Source organism: Gekko japonicus, unplaced genomic scaffold (genome assembly GCF_001447785.1).
Source record: "Gekko japonicus isolate JY-2015 unplaced genomic scaffold, Gekko_japonicus_V1.1 scaffold189, whole genome shotgun sequence".
NCBI lineage: Eukaryota > Metazoa > Chordata > Lepidosauria > Squamata > Gekkonidae > Gekko > Gekko japonicus.
Window position 1 is genome coordinate 947,818 of NW_015163608.1, and position 9,887 is coordinate 957,704.

Consider the following 9,887-nt stretch of genomic DNA (forward strand, 5'->3'; position numbering starts at 1 on the left):
TGCAGCTTTGTTGTGATCAAATGATGAGTTTCTAGTAAGTGCAGCAACACTGAAAGCAATGTCATGGTTAACTGAAAACAGAGCAGCTAATACAGTTAATGGCATTTGTCTTCCAGATTCAGTACAGGACTGCCCACGTAATTGTCATGGGAATGGTGAATGTGTGTCTGGAATCTGTCACTGCTTTCCTGGCTACCATGGAGCTGATTGTGCTAAAGGTAATAGTTACCCTTGTCTTACAGTGTTCCTGAGTATGTGTTAGCCTATATCATGGGAACATATTTTCATAATAAAGATGATTATTTCTGTAGCACTTGTAGGTGTTTGGAATGCTGCAGCATCTTTTGTGTACTGATGAGCAAATTCTCTTAGGCTACATTCAGAATAGCCAGGCAGTTGCAAACAAAGTTGGGTGACACTTGGGGTTTCCTATGAGTTCTGAATTTGCTCAAAAATGCCACCTTATGTGAACTCCCCAATGCTTGTGAGTCCCCAGCTTTCTGTAAACTCCCATAACCAAGACTAAATGTTCTATGCTATGCAATGCTATGCCCTGACCGGGATAGGCCAGGCTAGCCTGATTTTGTCAGATCTTGGAAGCTAAGCAGGACTGGACCTGATTAGTATTTGGATGAGAGACCACCAAGGAATACCTGGGTTGCTACACAGAGGCAGGCAATGACAAACTACTTCTGAACATCTCTTGCCTTGAAAACCCTACAGGTTCGCCATAAGTTGGCTGCAACTTGATGGCAACCCCCCCCCCCCCAGCTATGCTATACAATAAAAAATCCAAATGAACAAAGACTATGTATTCTGTCTTACAAATTCAAGTTTCTACTCCTTCCTGCTACCAGGAAAGATCAGTATTAACTGGCATTCCATTTGAAATCTGGTAAGATTTGGATAGGTTACAACCCTGGTTTCAGGGCACCAATTATACTTTTATAGGGTACAGCAAGAGCCTGTTACTTAGACAACTATTTTGTAGAATGTTTTAAATCTGTAACACTTAAAATATTACTTCAACATGTAGGACTTAATAGAAAAAAGAAGTAATGGCTGTCAGACTTACTTGGTATTTAAGAAGTTGCTAAAGATATTTTCTATAAATTAATACTGCATTGGCTAGCAGTAGTTACACTGTTTATATATATGGCACACATCAGAGAGAAATGTACACTGAACCTCCGTAACTGAAATGAACAAAAGTGGAAGTCGCTTACAAAAGCAATCCAACTATATCGTACCATTAATTGTATTTTTTGTTTTTAATTACTTTTCCTCTGGATCTGCCTCTTCCCATCTGAAAGCTTCTGACTTTCATTACCTAAGTCTTTCTCCTTTGCCCCGCCATTTGCACATTCCTCTTGCCACTCCAAAGTTATTTAAATGCTTTTAATTGCAATGAAGGATAGTTCCATTGAATAGTTATTTTTTCCTCCCCCCCCCCAGTCCTTCACCCCCAAATTTCTGGCTCTCATTTTTGCTCTACTTTTTGTGCCTTCATCACCTTTCCCCCTTCCTTTTCATTGGAAGGATCCATGTTTCTCTTGGCTTTTGTCCCTCTATATGAGGAGAGTGGAAAGATCTCCTTGTAATTAAAGGACTGTAGATATATCTATATATCACATTTTTATCCCATGCTCCATCCAAGGATTGCAGTGTGTTTCAGAAATAAATCTCTCTTTTTTACTTTTTCCCATCGCTTATATTGATATAGTTCCAATTATGTACATTGCATTTTTCTCAATAAACCACATTCATAAACTGCAGGATACAATTCATTTGGGCACAAATTGCAAGATATGACTAATTTTGACATCTGTTTTTTCTCGTATCTTTATTAAACCTGTAATATAGGCTACAGGTTTTTTTACCTATTTACATAGAAGTCAGACTTACTGAGTTTTAGGGTGATTGACCCCTGAAGTATAGGGCTTCAGCCTAGAAAAATCACTGTACTGACTACTTGTAAAATCCATTCTAAGTCAAGAATTTCGATTTAATGTATAAAGCAGGGGTCCCCACTCATGCCTTTTCTAATACCCACCTAGTGTATTTAGAAAGGGGTGGGACCAGGTGGGTTTCTTACCCAGAAAGGCTTCTGATTAGCTATTTGGAGATTTGATTTTCTGTGAAGATTTTTTAAAACATTGTGTTGGCAGCAGCTGCCACTACAGCACAAGGATCTTCACTTTGTAACTTAAGGTAAGCTGTGGCAGCCATTTTGTGGCTGGCTCCACCTCCTGCAACAGCCATCATGTGGCCATGATCTTGTGGCTGTGCCCACCATACTGTTTCAGAATTCCAAAGTTGCCCACAAGATCAAAAAGTTGGGAACCTCTGGTATAAAGAAAGTCTAGCAATGCATGTGCACCATTAGTTCAAGTATGGGACTAATGGTATTTACTTGATACTTGTTTTATTTGGCATATGTTGCCCTTATTTGTAAGCCTCCCTGAGCCCGTTTGTGGAAAGGACGGGATATAAGTGTAATAATAAATAAACAAATAAATAAATACTGTTTATTTATTTTTCGCATTTATATCCTGCCTATCCCATAAATGGGCTCAGGGCGGGTCACAACATTTCCATTAGTTATGTTGTTCCATGATGCTCACCTGCCCTGAACTACCAATAATATCTTCTGCATCTGGACTTGCCTTGATGTTTGTTCTGTTTGTTGTTGGCCTTTCTCAATGGCCTATACATTCTCCATTAGTTGTCTTTTGGAATCTGAAAAATACAGTCTTAAACTTTAAACTCAAAAGCTGAGTTTGTTTTAACTTCAACTTGTAATTTTAAAGGTTCTGAAGTATGCAATACACATAACATATTTAATTTGATTGTGCTGGCTTCTTCCCCTGGGAAGAATTAAAACACAACTAGCAATATTCAGACAATTGCATTTACACTGGATATTAAGTAGACTGTCTGGATGATCAAAAAAGCAATTAGATTGCATTAATAATTTGAACTGATTTGTTTCTTCAGCAATTTACACGATTTTCCCCATTGTTCTCCCTTAATGTCCATGAAAGTGCTTTTCTTTCTTAGATCACACACTCACGTTATCTCTCCCCTTCACTTTAATGTCACATCTTCATTATATTACTTCTCAGGGGGCATTTCCAGGTTTTCCAGGGTCCCCCTCACCTCCTCTCTCCTCTACCAGCCTTCAGCTTATAGCATTATTCGCACTCACTTACTTGCATGCCCCATACCTGCCTGTGCATCCTTTCTCTGCTTACTCACAAGCTGTCCCACTTTGTACACTGACAGCTGCCCACAGTCCCTTTCCCCAATGGTGGCCCTGGTCACACGGACCAGATAACGTGGGGGGGAGGCGTGGCTTTTCACGCCGGCACAATTTAAGGCACCAGAATGCGATCAGATGCTGTGGCAGCAAAGTGGGGTTTTGTTTGTCTGTGTGTGTTTTCGGCGCGCGCCAATACGGCACGCTTGAGCGATCACATGTGGGTATTCTGTTGACGGCCCATAGCAAACCGTTTGCTAGTAGGCTTTCCTGGTTATTTTTTAACTCCGGATCTTTGGGTGGATGCTACGGGTTGGCGATGGGTGTGCTATGCTTGCCAGATGTGTCCTTGTGATCGTGCCCATATACTCCGCCTGACATTCGTGCCTTTCCCGCCGCAAATTCCGCATGTGAACAGGGCTGGTGTCGGACAGTGTGTGACAAGAGTTGTTGTTGCTGCTGTGACTGCCAGAAGCACCACCACCACACACTACATGTTCAGCCTTCCCCAACAGACCCGGGCAGTGCATGTAGCCAACAGTGTGGGTGGCAGAGTGCTCTTAAGTGGCCAGGGGAAAGGCAGCTGTAGTACCTCAGGGTATGCTGACACAAGCCCTGGTACTTTCCCTGTGTTTATTTTTGACTTGCCAGCAAAGGTTGGTAGGTACCATTTCAGTAAATGGTAATACAAGGGTAGGTTTGTAGGGTTGGGTTTTTTTCCCCCCCAAGTAGTAGCTTTTTGTTTTATTTGGTTTAAAATAATTAAAATACATCAATTTTCATTGGTAAATGTTTAATAATCACCTCAGACAAGCAGAATGCTCATACACTACTCACAGTGTTACATGTATGCTTTTGACCTCCTGTATAGGAACCTGACAAGTCAAATCTCAAATTAGTGGGTAAGTAAGTAGATACTAACTACTGGAAATGACAACTCCTGCTGCTCTACATCTGTCATTGAAGGCTAAACAATGTTACTATTAGAAAACAGACTGCCTTAATTAGATGTTGGTGAAAGTGTTTTGGCATTCCCCAAATATTCAGTTGTTCAGCAGCTTGTAGGCAGAGCAGGGGCTCTCACATATGTAAATAATGAAGCTGTGTGTGTTGCAGTTAAGCTATTTGGAACTATCTTTTTCATGCAGTATAATGATGGCCTTGAAAAGATCAAGGTGTCTACATGAGGCTTCATCAAGTCTATCTTCTCCCACTGAAACAGCCTATCTTAAGCCCTCATTGTTCAACAAGCCTATTTAAATAAAAGGAAATAAAAAAACTTCCAGTGACTGACATTCCATAGCTGACCCTTTAGTTTCCCTGGGTGGCTTCATATTATCGGAGGCTATCTAAAGTACCTGAAACAGTTACAGGATCAGAGCCAGGGAAGAGATGGAATCAAGAGGACTGCCATTTCAAATACTGGATAAATTCATGGTTAAATGGCAAAAAACAGTGTATGTTGAAGTAATTTATTTTGATTAAATAATTAAAGCAGTGCTGTTAATCCAGGAAAACAGTAATTTTTAAGAATCTGAATCCAGTTTTAGTTTACTTATGTTAATAAGAGCAGGGTGGCCAGAAACACAAATTACCTTGAGGAATAAAGACACATGGTTTGAAATGTAAGACTGTCATTCCCATCCCCACCACCACTACCCCTTGAAAACCAAGCACACAGGAAGAGGGATAGCAGGATATTGACTGGAAACACCAATGCAAACAGGTTTAACATAGGCAAGCCAAAATCAGAATGGGAATCCAGGTACTGTTTGCAAACTGCTAGCAAAAGGAAAGACTCAAAAATGGTATACTGTAAGCACCAGAAACAAAGATCCCAAGTTAGGGAGGGAAAGCACTGTACAGGACAAAATATATGGCCAACCAACCATCAGATTCTTTTATAGTGGTTGGGCTTGAGGAAGCCAAAATTAAGCTCTCCCTCATTCCAAATCACCAGGGCAGGTGGAGGAATGATTCTGGCACCAAGTTACTCTTACAGACACAAAGGTTTTCCTTCAGAGTTAACAAAGTATGTTTTTCCAGTAGCTGTATTCCAGTGGTTCTTCAGTTCATAGAAAACACAGTGTTTCTCACCTTTAAACCTCTGCCCACATTATGGTTTCTCAAAATTGGATCTCTATTTCTTGGGGGGTGGGGGTTTCTCACAGCACTTGCCCAAACAGATAATTTCCCAGAAATGGTGTTTGGGCAATTTCAATCCTGGCTTCAAGTCCAGAGTGCTACAAAGCTGCTCTTCACTTGTCTTGCCTGCACAACAAAACTATACAGAGAGATGCTGCCGATCAAAGCCGTTCCCCTAAAAGCATAGTGGAAATAAGTTAAATTATTCTAATGTTGGGATCTGTAGTACACATGATAATACAGCACAAGAGATCTGGTTTGCCAAAATTATGTTGGTCTGCAATCTTATATGCCCATCAGGCTTGTTACCATGTATGTATCCTCAACGAAGTGACTGTAGAAATTTCCCTATTTCTATAATTCCCTTATACAGCTAATGAATATGAAGACTGTTCAAAGGAAAGAGACACAGTTGACAGGTGGAATACTTGGCTATTTAGACCCACATATCATATATAAGGCTGCCAAACTGAAGAAGGCAACAGGGGGGAAAAGACTACAAGGAAGACAAGGTGGAAATTAGAACAAAGATGCAGTGAATGCCAGACTAGGAAAAGAATTATATGATAGAACAGTGTTTGTACTATTCCCACTGTATCTGTTGCAGATTTCCAGCATGTCACAGCTGGACACCACCTGTTAATGAACCTGTGAATATAACCAGGTTTCTAAATCTATAGTCTGTTCATTTTAGGGACCAATTTGGCTTCTGCATCCTTTCAGTTAGAGACATAATAAGGGAGCTAAACTGTCTAGAAATGGTGCATTTTAAACATGTTAGCAATGTATTCTTGAAGAATGTCATGAAAGCCTTCATCTCTGATACTCGTGGCTAAGTTCAGACAGCAGGGGGCACATTCAAACCCCAGTGAGAGACAGTAAAGAGACAGAGAATTTACAAAATCCCCACCCAAGATCCTGGCCATATGATAAATCAGAATCAAAAAGGGTCTGCAGAAAGTGTGCAGGATTTAAAGAACCAATGAGATAGCCATCAGAGAGTAAGATTTAGAGTCATCAGATGCAGAAGCCCAGCCCTCTGATTAGAAGAGGAAATTTGGTGGGAAGTGCTGTTGTTGTTCAGTCGCACAGTCAAGTCCAACTCTTCGCGACCCCATGGACCACATCACGCCAGGCCCTCCTGTCTTCCGTCATGCTCCAGAGTTTGCTTAATTTCATGTTAGTTGCCTCGATAACACTGTCCTTTGCTGTCCCCTTCTTCTGTGACCTTCAATCTTTCCCAGCATCAGGGTCTTCTCCAGTGAGTGCTCCCTTCTCATTTGGTGGCCAAAGTATTTGAGTTTCAGCTTCAGTATCTGGCCTTCCAGGGAACAGTCAGGGTTGATTTCCTTTAGGATTGATCTGATGTCCTTGCAGTCCAAGGGACTCTCAAGAGTCTTCTCCAGCACCATAATTCTTCGGCACTCGACCTTCCTTATAGTCCAACTCTCGCAACCATACAGTACTACTGGGAATACCATTGCTTTGACCATACAGACTTTAGTTGGCAGGGTGATGTCTCTACTTTTTATTATGCTGCCTAGGTTTGCCATCGCTTTCCTCCTAAGGAGCAGGCGTCTTTTAATTTCATGGCTGCAGTCACCGTCTGCAGTGATCTTGGATCCTGTCTGTCACTGCTTCCATGACTTCCCCTTCTATTTGCCAAGGAGTGATGGGGCCAGATGCCATGATCTTAGTTTTTTGGGGAAGTGCTACTTGTTATCAAAAAGTAAAAACTGCACCTGCTGAAATTCCAGACTCATAATTATACGAGCAAAGGAGTTGTGTTCTCCTTTGCTTCCAGACTCTTTCACTTGGCTCACAGTGTTAAGATGCCTGGTTAAGACACTGAGCTGCAGACAAGAAGGTCTGTAGTTCGGCAGTTCGAGACTCTATTGCCACATGACGAAGTGAGCTTCTGTCTCTGGCCCCAGCTCCTGTCAACCTAGCAGTTCAAAAACAAGAAATTTCAAGTAGATAAATAGATACCGCTTCGGTAGGAAGGTAACAGCGTTCCGTGCGCCTCAGTATTTAGTCATGCTGGCCACATGACCAGAGAAACATCTTCAGACAGCGCTGGCTCTTTGGCTTGGAAATGGAGATGAGCACCGCCCCCTAGAGTCAGATTTGACTAGCTTTCAAGCAAGGGAAATCTTTACCTTTTTACCTTTACTTTAGTCCTCTAACTGCTGTGTATTTTCCACAGATTTTGCTTGTTTTCCATCTAACATGTGGCAAGGATAATAATATCTGCCACTGAACTGCCCAGTATGAGGTTTGGATTCTTCGTTTTACATACAGATACATCTCTTAATATTTAGACTACCAAAAGTTTATTTTTATTTGCACAAAAACCTTCAGAAATGTCTTCAGCAAATGCTGTAGATTTTACTTCTCATCTTCCATGGTACATTGTAGGTGTTGAATTATGACAGATTATCTAGATTAGATTTCTGCAAAACACTCTACATGGGGATGTCCATGAAGAGTGTTGGGGGCTGGGAGCATTCCCTGAATCTACCCATCTTGGAATGAGCTCCCTGAGGAGGGAAGGAGGCTCCATTCACCCCTTGTAGAAGATCCTGAGGCAGGTGGAGAGAGAAATTCAGCTCAACCAGGGAGAGCTGGTGACAGCTGGCAGAGACAAACGAGGGTCATGGAGGGTGGCCGTGACAGCCAATGAGAGCAGTGGCATGTACCACTGGCTGCAGAGCTGTGGAGGCCCAGAGCCAACTGAGTGAGGGCACTGCTGGTGGGGAGAGGCTGGGGGCAGCACAGGAATGGAGCAGGAGGGTTCCCAGGATTTGGAGACAATGCAGAGGGAGGTGAGGAGTGCAACAGGAGCTGAGGTAAGGATACCAGGCCGAGTGTGAAGGGGGAGAGAACATAGGTGGAATAGGTATCGGCACGTACCAGGAAAATTGAGGTTCATAGTTTGTGGAGGTTCATAGTTTGTAGGGTCTCATGAACAATGAACCACGAACCCCCTTGAATCTTCCTATTTAACAAATTGGTTCATGGTTCATGATTTGTGAGGTTCACTGTGCAGTAGAATGGCCTCCTGCAGACTAGAGGCATCAAAATCACAATAGACCTCCCTGGGATGCCCCTCTACCTCCCCTCCAAGTTGTATGCAGGTTGGCTTTGGGGGCAGAACATCCTGGGGTCCAGTGTGTAAAAGGGGAAGGAGTGTGTCAAACAGCCCCCATGCAAGCTGGATCCATCAAACTTGCAGCAGCCCTCCCTGGGATGCCCCTCTACCTCCCCTCCAAGTTGTATGCAGGTTGGCTTTGGGGGCAGAACATCCTGGGGTCCAGTGTGTAAAAGGGGAAGGAGTGTGTCAAACAGCCCCCCTACAAGGTAGAGCCAACAAACTTGCAGTGGACCTCCCTAGGATGCCCCTCTACCTGCCCTCTAAGTTGTATACAGATTGGCTTGGGGGGAGCTAGGATCCAATGTACAAAGGGGGGAGTGTGTTGAGTGGCCCCCTGCAAGCTAGAAGCATCCAACTTTCAGCAGTCTTCCCTGGGATGCCCCTCTACCTGCCCTCCAAGTGTTGTGCAGATTGGCTGGGGGGGGAGGTGAGTAGCAGCCCTCCAAAGCAGGTGCCCCCAAATGCTCTTTGAGGAAATCACAGCAGCCACAGGTTCAGGAGTATAGCGAAGAGATCCCCTGAATTGACCTTTAATGCCTTAAAGATTACCTACTTCCATATGAACCTGCCTAAGTATTACAGTAATTTGGGGGGGGGGCTGTTTTGGATGCTTCCATCATTTAAGCCGAGATGGGTGGCAACCTAAGAAAGGGATTTCTCACTTAACAGCACTGAAGCTGTGGAACTTGCTATCCAGGCACATTCATCTGTGCCCTTCTATCATTTTCTTCTGCCAACAGATGAAGACTTTTTTGTTTTCCTTATTGACCCTCCTTCCTGTGTGTTTTAACTACTGTAACATTTATTATTTTTAAGTTGATTTCCATGTATTTTTAACTGTCACTCTGATGATCCTTATTAGGTGGAACCATGAGAAACAATAGTATTGTTGTGTGGTGCCAGTGTGGTGTTATGGTTAAGAGAGTCAGACTAGGATCAAGGAGACCCAGGTTCAAATCCCCTCCATGGGAGCTTGCTGGGTGACTTTGGGCCAGTCAAATTCTCTCAACCTAGCCTACCTCACAGCGTTGTCGTGAAGATAAAATGGAGGAGAGAAGAAAGGGAGAAACATGGGGTATAAATGAAGTAAATAAATAACAAATAAATGAAGATATCTAAATCATACTCAGCATAAGCAAAGCAGCTACTTGAATTGTGGATATTTATTGTTTGTGTAGAAAATGTTCATGTCACCTCTCCAAGAACTTGCCTGAAGCTGCTTAGAATTAGAAATAACAAGTGGAGACCCGCAAGAAACTTGCGGAATGGTTATCCTATTCCTCACACCTTTGCTTCCTCCTGTCTCCCTCTACCTCTCTCACACTCTTT

At 42.8% G+C, this 9,887-nt stretch overlaps 1 protein-coding gene across 1 annotated transcript in view; it reads left to right on the forward strand.

Annotated features, from left to right (window-relative positions):
- Positions 1-9,887, forward strand: part of TENM2 (teneurin transmembrane protein 2) — a 618,318-nt gene that overhangs the window by 401,657 nt on the left and 206,774 nt on the right. Inside the window, exon 9 of the mRNA XM_015407305.1 lies at positions 117-218. Coding sequence (XP_015262791.1) covers positions 117-218 — 102 coding nt within the window. The remainder of the gene's footprint in view (positions 1-116; positions 219-9,887) is intronic.